General features: G+C 44.8%; 1 protein-coding gene across 3 annotated transcripts; it reads right to left on the reverse strand.

The window, feature by feature from the left end:
* Positions 1-6: 6 nt before the first annotated feature.
* Positions 7-21,799, reverse strand: glyctk (glycerate kinase). 3 transcript variants are annotated; one of them, XM_084316529.1, is made up of 7 exons: positions 21,725-21,799; positions 9,389-9,436; positions 7,133-7,179; positions 3,851-4,237; positions 3,097-3,248; positions 1,973-2,148; positions 7-1,567 (listed from the first exon to the last, which is right to left on the reverse strand). In XM_084316529.1, exons 4-7 carry the CDS (start codon positions 4,204-4,206, stop codon positions 680-682), a joined length of 1,572 nt encoding a protein of 523 aa, XP_084172655.1. In that variant the 5' UTR covers positions 4,207-4,237; positions 7,133-7,179; positions 9,389-9,436; positions 21,725-21,799; the 3' UTR covers positions 7-679. The 3 variants fall into 3 exon arrangements, with proteins under 3 accessions (XP_084172655.1, XP_084172654.1, XP_084172653.1); XM_084316528.1 differs by having other exon boundaries at positions 7,095-7,179; XM_084316527.1 differs by lacking the exon at positions 7,133-7,179.
* Positions 21,800-21,808: the final 9 nt, after the last annotated feature.

Raw genomic sequence — 21,808 nt, forward strand, 5'->3', positions numbered from 1 at the left:
TCTTTATAGAATCACACCATACTTTATTGATTTTAGGAAGAATCCCATCAAACCCATATAAACCTTGAGCTCCTATTATAAGAATATAAAAGCTTGCAACACCTTATGATGTTGGCACATTTTCCGATACCCAAAATTACTCAGTGCCTATAATAAGGTAAATTGTGCATACATACTGGTACAAGATCCACATTTTCATCAAACAATTTAGATGTGAAGCAGCATCTCTATGACCAGCAATGTCAAACTCACACACATTAACTTGCTCACTTGTTACCCGTTCTGCCCCTAGTGGTAGCTCACAGTAAATGTGTTATGTAAAGAGCTTTGCATCTATGATACTGTGTTTTCTAAGATGCATTTACAATGTAGTGTACAGAAAAGCACCAGAACTGGAATATCAAGTACCTTGAATACCTCTCTTAACACTCCGTTAGTGTGTGTCAAATCTATTTAACGTTAACGGGCACTGAACACACTATATTAGTGTGTGCAGCTCTGGGTGAAATCTATTTTACGTTAACAGGCACTGAACACTATATTAGTGTGTGCAGCTCTGGGCGAAATCTTTTACGTTAAAAGGCATTGAGCACTATTATTAGTGTGCTGCTCTGGGCGAAATATTTTACGTTAAAAGGCATTGAGCACTATTATTAGTGTGTGCTGCTCTGGGCCAAATCTATTTTACTTTGATGGGCACTGCTGGAATGAGCAGCATGTGCACATCCATCACGTTGGTCCCCGTCAGGCCTGGCAAGAGCAGGCGCTGCCCACCAGAGAGATGAGAGAACAAAGTGAAAGAATCATTGTCAACAAGGGAGCCGTCGATGTCCAGTCCTTGCGCTCGCGCCTCATCCCACACCCCTCCGTCGGTGACCGCCCCGGCCGCCTCGGTGGGCCCGTCCTGACCATCGGTTCCGCCGCTCAGGAACGCGGGGCCCTCGGGCGGGCAATTGATGCTTCTCAGCTCCAGCCCCACACGCAGGGCCAGCTCCTGGTTCCGCCCGCCGCGCCCCTTGCCCGTGAGCTCTACGGTGGGCTCCCCCCCGGCTAACAGGCACGTGGCGCCCCAGCCCTCCGCACGGGCCTCGCTGAGCACCTGCATGGTACGGCACAGGTCCCAGGTCTCTACACCGACCTGGGGACCCAGTCTCAGAAGCTCTGCAGCAAGTTGCGGAGGGGGCTCGCCCGGGGAACAGGCGAAGCGTGCTAGTAAGCCGTAGAGGTGGGAAACGGACCTTACGTCCCCGCACACCCCCGGCGACAGCACGACGGGACGGAAGCCTAACTCTCGCGCGCGGCGACCTGCACACTTAAGCGCAATACTATTGGAGCCAATGACGGCATTGAGAACACGCCCTGTGTTATCCGACGGCTTTCCCATCTCCAGCTTGGGACTAGGTTTTCCGAGGACTTCCTTTACAGAGGAAGGGAGAGCGGCAGACATCTTGTAACGTTCAAAGACTGATAAAACCTCCTCAGGCAACACCTCACTCCACACTGTAGGGCCACTGGCTATCAGGTCCAGCGGATCTCCAATCACGTCAGACAGAATCAGTGCAACCACCTGTAGTAAAAAGAAAAGCGAAAATACCATATTGGTAAATGGTGCATTTATATAGCAATTTTGTCCCTCACATTCACTCATTCACACACACTGACGGCGGAGGCAGCCATGCAAGGCGCCGACCTGCTCATCGGGAGCAGTTAGGGGTTAAGTGTCTTGCTCAAGAACACTTGGACGCGCTGCCCGGGAGGAGCGGGAATCGAACCGGGAACCTTCCGATTACCAGACGACCACTCTACCTCCTGAGTAGGAGTGCTGATCTGGGGTCAGTGACTAGGAACACTTATTGACACCAATCCTCCCTTTTTGAGAGGCTTTGTGAATATGGACCCAGGTTTTTAAGTTATTGGAATTTGTCCTCTTGATTGAATATAATTATGTTCTTAGGAATGCATAACACCTTACCTGGGCAGGGTGAGCACAGCATGCAAGCCCTCCACCCTTCAACATGGACAGGGAGCGGCGTACGGTGTTCAGCTCCTGAATAGTGGCACCAGCACCTGCCAGTCTGCGGGTAACGTCCTGTTTCTCTTTTAAGGAGATCGGTGGGACAGGTGCAGGTAAGAGTGCAGAGCCTCCACCTAGCAGTGGTGGGGAAAAGTATACATCCTTTACGAATTAAGTTTAAAAGTAGAAATAACCTGAAATGATACTCAAAATTCAGAAGCATAAAAGTAAATTATATTCAATGTAAGACCTCCATTCAAAATATTCTACTATAGTAAAAGTAAATTATATTCAATGTATATTGAATATGAAAAGTAAAAGTATGCATTCTCAAATCAATTGCACGCGTTGACTAACTAAAGGTTATATTAAAGCAGTTTTAGCAAGTACAGAAGGTTGAAATTGGCAGGCTTGCATGTTGAAAGTGCATTAACTTATGTTTTGCAGGTAGAAGATTAACTGCAAGAAACAGATCAATGTAGTGGAGTAAAAAAAATATATATATAAGATATTTCCTTTGAAATGTAGTAGAGTAAAAAAAATTGATATTTCCTTTGAAATGTAGTGGAGTAAAAGTATTACAGGGTTAGTTGAGAATGTTCAGACTGCTAGCCCTATTCTCCTACTTGGCAATGATGTTGCCAATCGGCAGAGACCTTTCACAGCACAACCCATGCTGTGCTTCATACTGGATAGCCACAGCTCTGGCTAGTTTGTCATAAAAGAAAAGTAATGGGGCTCTTCAGTCTGTGCAAAAAGCTCTGAGGCCTATTCCACAGTGCACCAAATGCAAAGAAAGCAGTATGTTGAAGTGCTTTTTATAGTGGCCCCATTACTTTACATTCGTTTTGTGGCTTACTAGGGAGGAGCTGGGTATCCCCAGTATGCAGCTCAGCTGAGGAAGGACTCTATAGATCGACAACATCATCAATGTGTAGGATGAGGGAGGCTAAGTTCCCTAAAATGGAAATACTGAAGAACAAGTACCTAAAGACTTGAGTAGAAGTACTTATTCACTAGATCTACATGTGAAAATAAGTTAGTCTAGTGTGTGCTCAATTCATATGACATTTGTGTTGTACCTGAAATGAGTACGAGCAGCAAGTCTTTCTCGGTCAGTTCACTGGCCAGCTCCTTGATGCACTCGGCCGCCTGCTGGGCATCGGTGTCGGGCAAGTTGTGCTTAGCTCCCTCCATTACTTTGATACGACTGTTGGCTGATAGAAGCATGTGGCTGAGGAGGGGATGAATATGAATATGTTTTTTTTTTATCCACTTTTTCTCCCATTTTCTATATATTTTCTCCCATCCCAATTTCGTATCATCCAATTCAACCCTCCCCTGTCACGGACGCTGTTTCTTGCCTCCCACAAGCCGGCTGCAATGTGGACTAAGTCATACATAGCACAAGTCCCCTCCGGTACTTGAGGTAACAGCAGTCGCATCTTTTCACCTGCGCAGCTCGATCTCTCAGTGGCGAGGAGTAACGCGTGGGAGGCTCACGCTGCCCCCGACACTTCCTGATTCTACTGTGCAGGCGCACCAACCGACCTGTAGGAGTCGCTGTCCACAACGCCCGATCCCCACCCATCAGTTTCCCACCCTCTAATACTGCCAATTGTATTAGTACGGACGACCAGCTAAACTGAAAGCAAATGTGGAGCGCTGGGCTCGAACTGACGAGCCCAGCGTCTCCAGCATTTCGTGGCGAGTGCCTTGCCCACTACGCCACGTAGCCGCCACGAATATGAATATGTTTTAATGTTTTTGTCAGTAACCCTTTAGGTGGACTTTATATCGGTATATATATATATATATATATATTTTTTTACTTACTCTTTCCCGTGTTTCCGCAGTGTCTCCTGAATCCCACGTGGCACGCTGATCACGCCTCTCACCAGGTGGTCCCCCACAATCCTCTCTGCCTCGGCGGCCATGCCCAACACGGCTTTGCCGAAGCCCACCAGGTGCACGTTGTTCCTCAGCGCGAAGGAGTGGCCGTCGACCAGGATAGAGTCTCCGTTACGCTCCATGCTCCGCCGGACCACGAGGTCCGGCTGCACGGCCTCCACGGCCGCAGAGAACACCTCGCGCGCCCGGGAGTCCAGTGACATCCTGCACAACACGTGTGGCCTCAGCCCCGCAAGGGCCAGGAGGGACGGGGGCCGGAACAGGGAGAGAACGCGTGCCATTGGCAGATCAAAAAGTCCTCAGAGGAAGCACCTAATGGAGCACGGCGTGTCCAGATTGTACACGTCGAAGCAAAGGGGGGGGGGGGGGAGAGAGAGAGAAAAAAGCATCATTATCACAAAAATACATTAATGATCTGTCAAAGACCAAATCAGATACATAGAACATTTGCCACAGGAAAGAGAATGTCCAGATAACAAGTCAGATCACAGAAAGAATGTATCACTATGAAAGATTTCTTCTTTTTTAACCTAAGGTGGTCGCCTAGACAAAAGGTTAGTAGGAAGCCAGGAGATTTCCTCTGTGTTGTTTGTCAGAGCGGTGTGCTCTGGCAATCAGACTCAGCAGTTAGGGCAGAACTCTGGCCAGAGCTCGAGTATGTACCCTATGTGTAATGATTGACTCAGCACGGACATAGGGCACACCAGCGCATTGGCCAATGGACTGTACGTGTTCTTAGATGATTTTGTATTCAGAAGCTGAACCAACAAAATGCAGGGGAATAACCCTAGCAGTGCTGGCCGTAGACTAATGGTAGACTGGTAGGAGTGAAATACTGAAGACTATGGAGACACCCTGTGGCAAAGTTGATCGGAATTAGATTGAAAACCTGGAGCAGTTGTTAAGTTTTATGTCTAGTTCATGGCCACATACAGTACATACTATGGGGACATTTTAAGAGTAAATTAACTACTGTTAAAGGCTGTAAAGTACAGGTTAACTTCTGAGGCCTGCTATATACAGTATGTTATGCCTTTTCCAAAATAGGAAGCTCACATTATCATATACATTGCAAACCATACATTGCATCAAACATTATGACTTTCATAGGCCTAACTAACCTTACTGTCATGCACTTGTCCTAATAAACTAACCTACAGTACACTGTAGCACTCAACACTTTGATGAACATTGTTACTCAGCTGATAGAGTTGTGCCCTTCCTGATGACTTGTCGTACAGAACTTGTAAGTCGCTTTGGATAAAAGCGTCAGCTAAATGACTAAATGTAAATGTAAATGTATATGTGCTACTCTTCACACTACTAACCCACGACTGCACACCAATACACAACACCAACCTCTTCGTCAAGTTTGCGGACGACAAAACTGTGGTGGGGCTCATTAAAAACAATGTTGAGTCTCACTACAGGGACGAGGTGAGCCAACTGATCATGTGGTGTGGGAACAACAACCTCATTCTCAATGTGGAGAAAACAAAGGAGGTTGTTGTCGACTTCCGGAGAGCGCACACCCAGCACCCTCCACTGACCATCAACGGTGCAGTGGTGGAGAGAGTGAGCAGCACCAAATTCCTGGGTGTGCACATCACAGAGGACCTCCAACACAGCATCACTGGCGAAGAAAGCTCAACAGCGCCTCTACTTCCTCCGAAAACTGAGAAGAGCTGGAGCCTCAGTGCTCATCCTGTGCTCCTTCTACCGGGGCACCATCGAGAGCCTCCTGACCAGCTGCATAACCGCGTGATACGGCGGCTGCACAGCATCCTGCCGCAAGACCCTGCAACGCACGGTTAGAACAGCTGAGAGGATCATTGGTGCCCCCCTCCCCTCCCTCCAGGACATCTACAATACACGCCTGGCCCGCAAAGCACTAAGCATCGCAGGTGACATCACCCACCCCTCACAACATTTTTTCACTCTCCTGCCCTCCGGGAGGAGAATGAGGAGCCTCCGAGCCAGGACCAGCAGATTAAAAAAGACAGCTTCATACACCAGGCTGTCAGGAAGCTGAACTCTCTCCCAGCTCTCCCCCCGCTCTCACTCTGCCACCACAGAACCTGGACTAACCCCCCCACTGACACACACACACAGACACACACTGCCACTTCACAAACTCACTGCCACTTTACTTTACTGCCATGTCTATCTATCTAATATTATATGATATTCTGTACCCGCAAAAAGCTAAAACAAAAGGCCGGCTGTCACAAAACAGTCACATCTAGAGACCTCAAAACCTACTCTAGCGAGGCCTTTAACCTAGAACTGGAGAGCCTGGACTGGTCAGAAGAGCTCAGTGGTACACTTGAAGAAACATGGCTTGGTTTCAAAACCAAATTCTCAACAATACTAAACGACATGGCCCCCCTAAGAACCACCAGAGTAAAAAATTGCGCTGAGCCGTGGATGCACTCCGAAATATTGACCACTATGAAAACCAGAGACAAAAAATGCTCTGAGTTTCGTAAAAGTCAGTCAAAGCTTACCAAAAGCTCGAGCAGTGAACTCCAAGCCCACGTGACTGAACTCAAACTGCAAAGAAACAGACTAAGAAATTACGTAAACTACATGATCAAAACTGCAAAAAAGAATTTCATCAATGACAAAACTGAAGAAAACAAAAATAAACCCTGTGAACTTTGGAAATTACTCAATAATCAACTAGGCTGCAGTAAAAAACTTAAAACCAGATTTTCAAACATAAACATAAAGACGGACAACACACTCATCACAGACAAGCTGGATGTGGCCAATTACTTAAACATTTTCTTCACAAACATAGCCACAACACTGGTAAATAAACTACCCTCCCACTCAGGGCATTTTGGGGTAGAACACATCATAGCCTACTACAATAACCTAGGGGTCCGCAAAGACGGTTTCAAACTAGAAATGGTAACAACAGCTGAGGTACTCAAAAAAACTGAGCGCCCTCCAACCTAACAAGGCCACTGGCCATGACAATATCCCCTCCAAATTCCTGAGACTCAGCAGCCGCCATCACCCCAATCATGATCACACACATAATAAACCTCTCCATAAAACAGGGACACGTACCCAAAGACTTCAAAATTGCAAGAGTAACCCCCCTGCACAAAAATGGCAGCAAATTAGACCCAGGCAACTACCACCCTGTTTCTATTCTTACCTCCATCTCGAAAGTCATGGAAAAAATAGTATACGAACAGGTCGAGGTGGATGCGGGCAAATACTGCGGCATGGTCATGCTGGACCTACAAAAGGCATTCGACACTGTCAATCACTCCATTCTGATTGACAAGCTAAAAGCAATTGGTTTTGATAGGCAGTGAGCTGGATGCAATCCTACCTGGAGGGGAGAGAACAGATGGTAGAGGTAAACGGTACCCTACCCCCCCCCCCCCCCTCCCAGTGAGCTGTGGTGTTCCACAAGGAAGCATACTTGGACCGCTACTGTTCCTAATTTATGCAAATGACATGTCGTCAGCTTGTGACTGCAACTTGTTCCTGTTCGCGGACGACTCAGCCCTGCTGGTCTCTGACAAGAACAAGTTACAGGTTGAAAAACCCCTCAGCTCCGAACTAGGCAAAATCTGCACCTGGCTCGCTGATAACAAACTATCATTACACCTGGGTAAAACAGAGTCCATTCTCTTCGGTTCAAATAACAAACTCAGCAAGACTGACAGCTTCTCAGTTACAGTGGGTGACAATATTGTCACAAGGAAAGATGAAATTACATACCTAGGTTCAATTCTATAGGCAAATCTTTCCTGTGACAAAATGGCATCCAATGTAATAAAAAAAAGTCAACCAACGAACTAGATTCTTGTAACGGATCTCCTCTCTGGTAAATAAGAATACCCTGAAGACTCTGGCAGGAGCACTCATTCAAGGTTACTACGACTATGCTTGCACCTCATGCTCATGGTACCAAAGCACCTCAAAGGCGCTAAAAACAAAACTACAAACATCACAAAACAAACTGGTCAGACTACTGCTTGACCTTACTCCTAGAACCCACCTCACCCCTGCCCACTTTGACAACCTAGGATGGCTTAGAGTAGACAACAGAGTACAGCAACTTGCAATGGGCCTGATCTACAAGATACACTACACGACTAAGGTAGCCATGTACATGTCAAAATACTTCCCAAAGGTCAGTGAATACCATGACCACAACACCAGAGGGAGCTCCACAAATCATGTTAAACCCAGATTCGGCTCAAACAAGGGACTAAACACGTTTCGCAATTATGCCACATCAATGTGGAACGCCCTACCCACAGCTGTAAAGGAATGTAAATCACTACCCACTTTCAAAACCACTCTCAAAGAGCACCTACGGGAGGCTGCAATTCGAAACTGGCCCCTGTAAATGTCCTAACCAACCCCCTCCAATGTACAGTAAATGTCCTAACCCAATAATACACGAGAGTCCAGACCCTCTTCTAGGGACCAAGTGGTAAGGTTGTCGATAATCCAATGTACATTTCTTTAATTAGTTTACATTTATTTAACCTTTATTTACCCAGGCAAGCAAGTAAGAACAAATTATGATTTTAAGTCAAAAGTATGCATAATGTTGTGTTAATTCCACGACAAGAGATATGTAATGTTAATTACCTGAAATTATTCCGTTTTTGGGGGGGGGGAAACCCTGCATATATCATATCGGTTGATATCGGTATCGGAAAGTAAGAGTTGGACAATAACGGTATAGGTAAAAAAGCCAATATCGAACATCCCTATCATATATGTTATGATGAATTGAAAATGGGGGACCCTGATGTAAACAAGATGAAAGTCTTTCTCTGGTCTGCATCCCCTTAACAATTGTGTGTATTGAGCTGTATTGTACCCATTCTGCAATCTGTTAATACAAATTTCAATCAATCAATCAATCAATATAATCTCACTACCAATATTGTATTCTACTGCCATTATTTATCAGTTATACTTACTATGTACCACTAAGTTCTCTTTTACCTCCTATATTTATTTCAATCATACATAAATTTTTTAGCCACTGTTTATACTGTATAGATAGTCCTGTATAGTGTATGTACATCGTGTCCCATATGTTACTTAATATGTTTATAGTGTCCTATATGTTATTTTATGTTTATATTAGATCTTTTTTTATATACACCGTGGGAAGGGGGAAACGAAATTTCACTTCTCTGTATGTCTTGCACATTATGAGAAGCGACAATAAAACTTTGACTGAGTTGCCCAGTTTCATGCGTAACTGGCCTATGAATCAAATAACTTTTGATACAATATAAGCTTCTCAATACAAAAGTGATTAGTGAAATGATGGTATATATACTAGTCAACATCATGCCAGACAATGTTTAAATGTAAAAAAGTGCATTCACATATTCACTGTTTTTGTGGGCCAAGTGCAAACTGCATGCAACACAAAATGACATCACTAACACTTGTAGCTAAGTCACTTACCTGCATAGTTTCTTGCTTTCAGTGTACCGTGACAGCAACTGTTTTGACCTGTCATTTTCAAAACACACACACATATTGTTTGAATAATCCCACTACATAGGAACACACAGACATAACATAAAACACCTATTGATTTTGGTGACCCAACAATGACTAGCACCATCATCAGGCAAAACATTTTATTTCAAATGAGCGTTGTGGGAAGTCTGGGGAGACTCGTTGAAGCTGCAGTAGGGGAGGTTAGTTGGCGCAGGTGTAGCTGGTCTGGGTACAGTAGTTAACCTCTTGTTTATTCCGCAGTGAGACTTGGACACCAGGAGGGTCACACACACCAACTGGACAGAGAGATCGGGATCACTCATCATCAGCATTGGGCAGCAAGCAGGAACTTTTTCCTTTTGGTTTAATCTTGCATTACCCGTCTCGCTGCCGGCCCACTGAAGATCTCTGTTCAGCTTTGTCTCTGAATTCACGTAAGTGTATCTCCTGATGCGTTAGTCGTACAGTCATATAAATGATACCCAGAGGATGCGGCTCCTTGTGGAAAACACTTATTTTACTCCAATCACCTCAATTTAGCCCGATTCCCTTCTTGGTCGCTGCACTGCCCTACCGTTGGCCTGGGGAGGATGTAGACTAACACATGCCTCCTCCGATACATGTGGAGTCGCCAGCTGCTTCTTTTCACCCGACAGCTATGGGAGAGCATATCGCATGCGGAGGTTCACGCCATCTCCCCCTCACCTTCCTGCTATACAAGCACCCCGACCGACGAGTAGTAGGACGCTGTTGCAACGACCAGGACTGAATGAATGAATGAATGAAAACTTTATTTAACAGATTGCAGAATGGGTACAATACAGTACGGCTCAATACATACAATTGTTAAGGGGATGCAGACCTGAGAAAGACGTTTGTCTTGTTTCCATCAGGGTCCCCCATTTTCAATTCATATAGACATTTATGACATACACAACATACATGACATTTATGGCATAGGGACATATAGGTATTTAGTACTGATACATTTGTGACATAGGCGGTATTCAAATATACAGTACTGTTACCCCTAGATCCTGACAGAGTATATACATATGATGGGGAGGGGACTGTACATTAGGAGGGGGTGGGTGGTTTTCACTGAGACCTCTGATGTGCTGGCTAGACCCTGTAGAGGCTGTATCGTGGCGCTCCTTAGAAGCGGCGGCGGTGTCTCCGCTAAGATTGCAGGATGTAGTGTACTCCACTGTCTCTATTGCGAAATGCCGGCTGAGGTATGGACCGATCATTACTCACGTGATCCAAACGTGGCGTAATGTACAGAGGTCGTGTGGGGTTAAATGCCCTTGGCACCTGGACTCTCCAATTTTTAATAACCAGCAATTACTTGTTGGACACAAGCCGGTTAATATTCCTCAATGGCAAAGGAGGGGAGTGCATACTCTGGAGGATATTTATGATAAGAACGGCCTCCGTGCGTTTCAGGACTTAAGAGAATTTTATGATCTTCCCGGCGAGTCCTTCTTTCTTTACCTTCAACTAAGGTCAGCACTGAGGGCGCATGGCGTACCGTGGGCTCAAGCTTTGCAACCACACCCCTTCCTCAGGCTCATAGTGGACAGAACGACATCCAGAGGGTTTGTCTCAGACTTTTATACGCTCTTAATTCAATCCACGTATAAAAATTTATCATTGGATACAATCTGGCGTGTGGATATCCCGGAGTTGGACCCCGAGTTTGACTGGGATGATGTTTGGGCAAATGTGGCATTATCTTCCCGCAACCCCAATCACCAGCAAATTAATTTTAATTATATTCATAGGACCTATCTTACACCTAGGAAGCTATTTGCTATGGGACTGATAACCGACTCTCGGTGCACTTTGTGCTCTCAAAAGGCCACTGGCACTTATATGCATATGTATTGGGATTGCCCACCAGTGGCCCGTTTCTGGAGGTCAATAACGCACAAACTTTCAGATCTGTGTGGCTTAACTATCCCATTCACAGCTGTTACGCTACTCCTGAACGATATAACGACACTACCCGCGTCCGTACAACTGAAAAGGGTTGTCCTAGCGGGCGTCACAGCAGCGAAGAAGCTTATAGCAATGAGATGGAAGGAGCCAGAGAAGCTGACAATGATCAACTGGTCCCTAACTCTATTGGATGTGATTTATCTTGAGATATCCACGGCTCGGGTGATTGGGGTAGGGCAGGCTGGCATTGACCTGTGGTTCGCAGCAGCTGAGAAGGTAAAGACCGCCGTGTGCGGCTGAGCGGGGTTGGGGCGCTTGATCGGGGGGGTCCGGCGGTCTCTGGGGAGGGGGAGGAGGAAATGTCTTGTCTGTCTTGGTTTTTGTCTTGTCCTTCTTAACTTTGGCTGGGGGGATTTTAGGGGGGGTTGGTATTTAGCTATTCTGCGCTATATGTCAATTCACATGCCATCTCCCCAAGGGACTAATATTGGCAGACTGATTGACCTGTCAACCAACTTGGAAGAGGAATTTCTTTCTTCTTACACTTTACCGTCTGCGAGTTTGGCAGTCTTGAACATGTGTAAGGGACCTAGGCTATCTACAGTAAATCTGCGACAACACTCTCATAAACAATCTTTTAAGTCACTCCACTTTGTAAAGGTGGGGAAAGGTTGCCATGTCTTGAAGACCCCTTTTTGTTATTGAAGTAGCCACCTATATTTGATAGGTTGGACGCTGTTTCTTTTTCTTTTTGTCTTATAATTTATTATTCTGTATTATTGTTGTTATTCTCCTGTGAAGTTATGTTTTTTGTTACTGTGGTTATTGTGTTGTCCTGTTTCATGTAATTAACAATAAAAAAATTTGATCAAAAAAAAAAAAGGAGGGGGTGGGTGGGTGGGAGGGAAATATACATACGGCGGGGAGGGAATATATACATGCGGTGGGGAGGAGACTGTCTATTAGGAGGTGGTGGGGGTTTTGGGCATTTACGGTGGCCAGTTTAGAATTGCAGCCTCCCGTAGGTGCTCTTTAAGGGCGGTTTTGAATGTGGGCAGGGATTCACATTCCTTTACAGCTTTGGGTAGGGCGTTCCACATTGTTGTGGCATAATTGCGAAACGTGTTTAGTCCCTTGTTTGAGCCGAATCTGGGTTTAACATGATTTGTTGAGCTTCCTCTGGTGTAGTGGTTGTGGTATTCACTGACCTTTGGGAAGTATTTTGACATGTACATGGGCACCCCGGTCGTATAGTGTATCTTGTAGACCAGGCCCATTGCAAGTTGCTGTACTCTGTCGTCTACTCTAAGCCATCCTAGGTTGGCAAAGTGGGCAGGGGTGAGGTGGGTTCTGGGGTTCAGGTCAAGTAGTAGTCTGACCAGTTTGTTTTGTGATGTTTGTAATTTTGTTTTAAGCGCCTTTGAGGTGCTTTGGTACCATGAGGTGCACGCATAGTCATAGTACCCTTGAATGAGTGCTCCTGCCAGAGTCTTCAGGGTATTCTTGTTTACCAGAGAGGAGATCCGGTACAAGAATCTAGTTCGTTGGTTGACTTTTTTTATTACATTGGATGCCATTTTGTCACAGGAAAGATTTGCCTCTAGGATGGAACCCAGGTAGGTAATTTCGTCTTTCCTTGTGACAATATTGTCACCCACTGTAACTGAGAATCCGTCGGTCTTGCTGAGTTTGTTATTTGAACCGAAGAGAATGGACTCTGTTTTGCCCATGTGTACAATACGCCACTGGCTTCCCACCCGCGAATACCGCCAATTGTGTTCATAGGGACAAATGACAGAGTTGGAGGAACAGCTGCTGGGAATTGAACCCGGATGTCTGCAGTGGTAGGCGAGTGCTTAGACCTCTACACTACCCAACCACATCAGTGCTTACTGCTTAGACCTCTACACTACCAGTGCTTAGACCTCTACACTACCCAGCCGCACCAGTGCTTAGACCTCTACACTACCCAGCCGCACCAGTGCTTAGACCTCTACACTACCCAGCCGAACCAGTGCTTAGACCTCTACACTACCCAGCCGAACCAGTGCTTAGACCTCTACACTACCCAGCCGAACCAGTGCTTAGACCTCTACACTACCCAGCCGAACCAGTGCTTAGACCTCTACACTACCCAGCCGAACCAGTGCTTAGACCTCTACACTACCCAGCCGCTCCAGTGCACCAGTCAGATATGACATCATAGCCACAGTTGTTAGCAGAGGAAATTTGGACATTCACAAACGTATATCAATTGATCATCTGCTTCGTTGGTTGTTTGCTTTGCCTATACATTACTTAATCTAGCACACAGTGTTTGCGGTTATGCTGATGAGAATACATTTAAAACAATTAACCTAATGTTACTGTAACAACACAGCAATGTCTCCCTCAGCTAATATTACCATGACTTTAGGTCACAGACTCATGCTGAATAAGCTAGTGGCAATTGTCACCTACCAATTGTAGCTTTAACAAGATAGCTGCAACCATTCTCTGTACCGTATGCACATTCACAAACTCTGCATGCGCAGATTGATACAACTAGATCTCTGGATAATCCAGAGACTCCGTGGGCAATCTGCGCATGTGGAGTTTGGGGAGTAGGTGCGGAAAAGTGACTATAGTTCGGCAGAGAAAGTACCGATCGACTTGGGATTGGTCTCTCCGTGTTCAGGAGACTCGGGTGTATAAAAGTATATTGGATCATGTCTCCAGCACCCCCACAGTCGTAGCTACAACCACTTAACTCATTGGTGGCCAATAACGAGTAAACTCGTGTTTCGCCGCCAACGCTAGAGCACCAATAACGAGTAAACTCGTTTTTGGATCCTTTGATCTTTATCCTTTGATCCCCGTTCTAAATGGTCATCCGGATCACTCTAGCCGTCCCTGGCTCATTTGCCTACGTTGGAATTGCAATGCCAATCGAATCTCACCAGGTGGCAGTATCGCCTACCTTTTGAACTCTGATAGAAAGGGATCAGTAGAGACAATGTCTGAACTGGACTGTCAAGACTCGCTCTGAGGAGGAGGAGCTCTTGCAGAGCAATCGCTAGGAGATCTGCTCGCCTCAAAACCTATAGTTTCCCGTAAACACGTGCAATTACATATAAACAAGTAATTGCGATCGCCGATGGGATCATTGGAATTATTATTTTTGGAGTACCTTCTGGCTAAGGTAAGGATCCCCTATGTCTATTTTACCAAACCTGAAACATGTTTCTGTAACGACCACAGTGTCTTATTTGACCAGACCTAAACCAAGCTTTTTCTAACGATCACATTTTCTGGGTTGGACTAGAAGAAATAGTGTCTATCAAATGAGCCATACTATTGTTTCCATAGCTATAATATAGAATATACAATAGCTCTGCAAAGATCGTGAAATATCATGAAAATGGTCAAGAAAAGCTGGCGCTAGTCAGTGCAGATTGAGAAAGATTGTGGCCGTCAAAGAGTTAATGTTGAGGCTCTCATCCACATTCATTCATTTTCTGCCCCCGCTCTCTCTCCCATGAGCTCAATGTAACGTGGAAGTGCAGTGGTCTATTCCCTCCCTACTTCCCATTTCCCCATGTGGAATGCAACCGATTGGATAAATGACATGCTTGTGCTCTAGTGTGACATCTAGTGGCTGAATGTTATCAATAGCACCTTTAATCTAGCTCTAGCATGTGCCTTAGCTAAGCAAAAGCCAGAGTCAAGCAATATAACCTTTCAGCCCTGGTTGCTAACTTTTACTTTGCTAACGTAGTCTGTCCACCTCTAAAAATGAGCCATAGTTAATTTAACATTAACCAACAAGAATACACTAAAAACAATTAACCTACATCTAACAATGCAGCAAAGCCTCCCTCAGTTAACATTAACGTGGGGGCGACAGTTGCTCAGGAGGTAGAGCAGTCGTCTGGTAATCAGAAGGTTACGATTTGATTCCAGCTCCTCCCGGGGCAGTGTGTCAAAGTGTCCTTGAGCAAGACACTTAACCCCTAACTGCTCCCAATGAGCAGGTTGGCACCAGTCCATTTACCATATTAGGTCAGACTCACGGCTTACATAGCATGGCCAGCAGTGGCGGTTGGAATGCCCCACGGGCCCTGAGGCGAGATTGACAGCTCGGGGCCCCCCCCCCCACACCGATATTTATTGTATTATTATTAAAAAAAAAAAAAAAATTGTTCAACATGAAACAAAACATATCACAATACAATAATAATACGTCAAATGTATATACTCTCTTTTCTGGACTCTTTTCGTATCACAAACAGTACTGTATTTGCAAATCTGGTATGTCATGTATAGATGTAGCAGTACTGTCTATCTGTATGTCATTATGTTATAATGAATTGAAAATGGGGGACCCTGATGTAAACAAGACGAAAGTCTGATTGATTGATTGATTGAAAAGTTTATTAACAGATTGCAGAATGGGTACAGTACAGTACATCTCAATACATACAATTGTTAAGGGGATGCAGACCAGAGAAAGACTTTCGTCTTGTTTACATCAGGGTCCCCCATTTTCAATTCATCATAACATATATGACATACATGACATACAGATAGACAGTACTGCTACATCTATACATTTATGACATATCAGATTTGCAAATACAGTACTGTTTGTGATACAAAAGTGTCCAGAAAAGGAGTGTATATACATTTGGCGTAGAAACTGTACATTGGAGGAGGTTCGTGGGGTGGGGTTGGGTGGGTTGGGTGAGGGCTGTACATTGGAGGTGGGGGGGGGGGGGGGGGGTTGGGTAGGGGACACACACACATTTTACACTGTACATTGGAATATTGACAAAGCCTTACTTGGTCATTTACTGTACAACTAGGTTAGGACATTTGTAGGGGCCAGTTTCGAATTGCAGTCTCACGTAGGTGTTTTTTGAGAGTGTTTTTGAAGGTGGGTAGTGATTCACATTCCTTTACAGCTTTAGGCAGGGCGTTCCACATTGATGTGGCATAATTGCGAAACGTGTTTAGTCCCTTGTTTGAGCCGAATCTGGGTTTTACATGATTTGTGGAGCTCCCTCTGGTGTTGTGATCGTGGTATTCACTGACCTTTGGGAAGTATTTTGACATGTACATGGGTACCTTGGTCGCGTAGTGTATCTTGTAGACCAGGCCCATTGCAAGTTGCTGTACTCTGTCGTCTACTCTAAGCCATCCTAGGTTGTCAAAGTGGGCAGGGGTGAGGTGGGTTCTAGGAGTCAGGTCAAGTAGTAGTCTGACTAGCTTGTTTTGAGATGTTTGTAATTTGTTTTTTAGTGCCTTTGAGGTGCTTTGGTACCATGAGGTGCAAGCATAGTCGTAGTACCCTTGAATGAGTGCTCCTGCTAGAGTCTTCAGGGTATTCTTGTTTACCAGAGAGGAGATCCGGTACAAGAATCGCGTTCGTTGGTTGACTTTTTTTATTACATTGGATGCCATTTTGTCACAGGAAAGATTAGCCTCTAGGATGGAACCCAGGTAGGTAATTTCATCTTTCCTTGTGATAATATTGTCACCCACTGTAACCGAGAAGCCGTCGGTCTTGCTGAGTTTTACTCTGGTCTGCATCCCCTTAACAATTGTATTGAGCTGTACTGTATTGTACCCATTCTGCAATCTGTTAAATAAAGTTTTCATTCATTCACCATGACATGTTTAGGTATTTGGCCAGATCCAGCTTGTCTGTGATGAGAGTGTTTTCTGTCTTTATGATTGACTATCATCATTAGATATTTCAGTTTCGTTATTACAGTAGCTGGCTAACAGTACTAACTGGCTAACAGTACTAACTGGCTAACAGTACGTTAGTTGACTAATACCAGAGTCAGAATTGGGTAATAGGCCGACTACTGGCAGTGATGCGACCTATGTTACCACATAACTTTTGTCATCTCTGGTACTATGCAGTGCACTATGCAAAACGGCAAAGAGATAGGTAACGTTCGTTAAGTGCCAAATTACCATCATCATGATACACCCTCACATAATTCACAAAGTGTTCACGTGCGCCACCCATGTGGTAACCTAGAAATACCATAAATTGTGGCTAGGTGGTAACGTATATGTTTTCTATGATCACTATGAATTGAAAATGGGGGACCCTGATGTAAACAAGACAAACGTCTTTCTCTGGTCTGCATCCCCTTAACAATTGTGTGTATTGAGCCGTACACTGTATTGTACCCATTCTGCAATCTGTTAAATAAAGTTTTCATTCATTCATTCATTCACATTACGTTAGTTAGCATCCAAGCTAGCGTGATAACGTTAGTAGTTAGCTTACCTGCAATAATGTTGTCATCGTCCTGGACAGATAAGACTTGTTAAATCATAATATATCCACACTTTATATGTCCCCTTTAGCTGCTCGGCGTCGTCGGATTTTAATACACCATCGTAGCGGTGGTGATGTTTTCAGGTGACTTATTATGATGGATCATATGTGTTATAGCTTGTTGCCCTAGCAAGCGATCTTTTTCCTCATGCCGCGTTCACGTTACGTGGGAAGAAGCGGAAGAACCAGAGGACATCTCGTTGCTACAACTAGGAAGCCTTCACGCATTGACTCGATGAAAACGCCCACATCCATACTTCCACAATTCGTGACGCGAAGTGGGAGATATCGGTGTCTATAAAAAATCCCATATTTCCTATTAGGAATTACCACTAGAAGGCTGACGTGAATGGTTTTTCCCAGTCGGAAGCTGGTTCTTCCGATTCTTCCCACGTAACGTGAACGCGGCACCTCCGCGCTGCTTGTGAAACTTACGTGGCTACGTCACAGCCAAGAAAGGGAGCGCTGGATTTGTGCAAAACGCCCTGTTCCTAAACCACACGCTATCAGTCGTACTCGTACCACAGTACTGGCAAAACGGGAGGAGCCTACAGTCAAAACAAACGCACCAGTCCCAGTTGCCGTTACCAGTTGCCGTTCGATCCAGTCCCACACGCAAACGGCAACTCCATTCAGTCCCAGGCCCAGACGGGGGGCGGGCCCTAAGGCAGCTGCCTCTGCAGCCTCGCCTATATCGCCGCGCCTGATGGCCAGTGTTGCCGGTTACACCAACACAGGGCTGTATGCTAAGCTTTTTCACTAGGGGCACAGGGCACTTTTTTAAATAACAATTTTACCATTATAGTGCAAAAAAATATGTTCCTCCTGCCTCATTACTGTGGTCCTTTTATTTAACATTTAAGTGCTTTTGTTTTCAGGTTAATGAACCAACTGAAGTATTACCACAGCTGCAAACATGTCTTCTTTCATTGATAACAGTGTATTAACAGTGTTCATTAGGGATTGGTATCGTTAGGATTTTATCGATACTGCTTAACGGTTCGGTACTTTATCGATACTCTTATCTCTTATTATTTTGCAAGATTTTTTTTTTATTAAGAACAGAATCGACATTGCTTTATTATTATTTTATATAACTATATTACTGCACATGGCTACTTTTTATTTTTTGTATCCACTTTTTCTCCCATTTTCAATTTTTCTCCCATCCCAATTTCGTATCGTCCAATTCAACCCTCCCCTATCTTGAACGCTGTTTCATGCCTCCCACAAGCCGGCTGCAATGTGGACGTGTAAGCCATACATAGCACAAGTCCCCTCCGATACTCGAGGTAGCAGCCGTCGCATCTTTTCACCTGCGCAGCGCAATCTTTCAGCGTCAGGGCGGGGTCTGCGCTTTGGAGGGACGCCGCCCCCATCGCTGCTTGATTCTACTGCGCAGGCGCACCGACCGACCTGTAGGAGTCGCTGTCCACAACGTCCGATCCCCACCCATCAGTTTTCCCTCCCCCTAATACTGCCAATTGTATTAGTATGGACGACCAGCCAAACTGAAAACAATGTGGAGAGCTGGGCTCGAACCCAGCGTCTCCAGCATTGGTGGTGAGTGCCTTGCCCACTGCACCACCTAGCCGCCATTACATGGCTACTTTTTGATCAATTAATACAAGCAGTCAGATTAATTAACTATTTTGGGACTTTCTATTTTATTTAGAAAGTTCTTAAATCAGAATGTCCCACCCAATACCCAGCTGTTAAAAACGGTTCAATACTCCATTTTATTAGTATCTAGAGATACTTTTAGAACAATAGCCTGATGCTGTATTTTCCATGAGTTGAGTGGATGCATGACTGGAGGGGGGGGGGGGGGGGGGGGTGAGAGAGCGCACGCTTTGCGTAGTGGGCGTGTCAACAGTGTCAGCTGAACTCGCACCAAACAAGGCATAGGAAAATAGTCAGACATCCCAGAATTATTTCATAATACGTTTCTGAATGGATATTTGGATTAAACCAAGTTGTATGCAGTGACACAAGTAACACAAGTTACTTAACGTTACACGGGTCGTGCTATGCTATGCATGCTTAGCTTGCTAATGATAGCAGTGTAACTTAATGTTACGCATGCGCGACGTGGGACCAAGTAAGGTTTCGTGGATATGGATAATCCAATGTACAGTTACCCCACCCCGCCTGAGTGTGTAACTAGCCCCGCTCCGGGCAGACGGAGAGAGACAGAGGGAGGAGAGATATAACAAGATTAGTTCGCGACGTTTAAATTCCTCTGAAAAAAGGAGTGAAATGCGAATTAAAGGGTTGTGAAATCAGTACGAGGGTGCCCCCAAATATTTTTCTGTATTCACACAGGAAAAATTCTGGCGCAATATGCGATGGCCTCGTCGCACTGTACAGCCCTGCAACAGCTAGCTGCTTGCCATGAAGGCAACTATTCTACCTTTCATTGGCAGATTTAGGCTAGTCAGTGAATTGTGAACCATGACCTTTAATTTTTGCCATCCGTTTCTGATGCATTAGGACAGGAATATATCAAAGGGGGATTATTTTCTTTTTGCATTTCCATCTTTTTTATGAAGCTCAGCCAAACATTCAAGTGTTTGCTGCTGTTAGCCATGACCACTGTTAGCTACCCATGGTCCAGCAAAAGTAAACAAGAGCCTTTGCTCACATGCTTTGTTGACGCAGCCACGTGACATAACCAGTGAAATGACGTTGGTCCAAGCAACAGGTCTTGGTAGTACAGTAGATTATATGCAGCGTGGGGGGGGGGATCATTCAACTGTCAGCTTGTAGGATGTCATCTTTACTGTCAGCTTGTAGGATGTAATCTTTACGTGCACATGTGCTCCTAAATTATTCTTCCGATTTGCACACATCTATTTTGGTCGCAAATGCGAGTGAAATGCTTGCACTGTCAAGCCCTGCATTCCTTTTTTATGACCCATCCCTACTAGTTGCACCACCAATGTTGACCAATTGCGGAGATCTGCACTCTACGGAGTACATTCTTCTAGTTCTGTTTTTGATTGACTCAGCTGTTAATACAAGAGCTAAAACTTGACAAAAAGTTAATGTTTGTCTTTTTTTTGCTGTATTTTGTAGCTGTAAAACAAAGGTTTGTTTACAATTCTATTTGTAAACCTTAGATCAAAACGGTTCTAAAGCCTATATTCCGATTTGCAATGTTTTAAGAAAGTTCCAAAAGTCTTATTTTTCATCTACAGATCAAATTATTCAAGGAGTAGGCTATGTGAATATACAACTCAGAGAGTTCCAGTGTTGTCAGTAAGACCAGTCCAGTTTGTTACTGATCTGAAACAGCATAGAGGATGAATTATGGACACCCCTTGGGAGTTAACTATAGGTCTGATAGTTGTCCCAAGTTGTCCTTGCCATGTACTCATCTCTTCTGAGAACCTCTGGGGGTTAATTTAAACATCAAGGTCGAGTTGTAAAGAGCAAAATAAGTCTTTGGTAGAGGGTAAAAAGAAATGGTGACAGTTGGACTTGGGGGTTCTCCGTGTTGAACATGGAATTAGTCGATAATGGCCAAAAACACTGGATCAGGTCAGGTGTAAGTTATTATCCGATCAAATCCATTTAAATCAATGTCCTACAAAAACACATGGTGTAAGTTAAACGTGAGTTCATATTCTGGTTGTATTTGTTTATTTCTTCCCCCAGCAAGGCATGGAGTCTTTCTCCCAGCGTGAGCCTTAAATCAGAGCACAGGGCGTCCACACAAATGGCTTACACAATCTGTGCGGTTGTGAAAGAGAAAAACGTGTGTATTGATCAGAGCTCGATATTCAAGTGTCAAGGCGTACTGTATTGCGATCTCGGCGGTCCACCCATGTATCGGTTCATAGCTCGTTGGTAATGTTATTGACTATGGCCCATGGTAATTTTTTTTTAAATAATAATAATAAATAATGCAGGACCTGTTGACTGTTTCTGGTCAAGCGAACAGTTTGCAGACACATTTGCAAAGAGTGACACTAGTGGTGTGTGTTGTGTCAATTGTTGAGAAAACTATTGCTTACCTTTCGGGAGTGAATAATATGACGGTGGTCAAAAATACCAGTCCTGCCAGTTCGACCCTAACGCGAGATCTTACCACCCTATTC

The sequence above is a fragment of the Notolepis coatsorum genome (genome assembly GCF_963971535.1).
Source record: "Notolepis coatsorum genome assembly, chromosome: 6".
Taxonomy (NCBI): Eukaryota; Metazoa; Chordata; class Actinopteri; order Aulopiformes; family Paralepididae; genus Notolepis; species Notolepis coatsorum.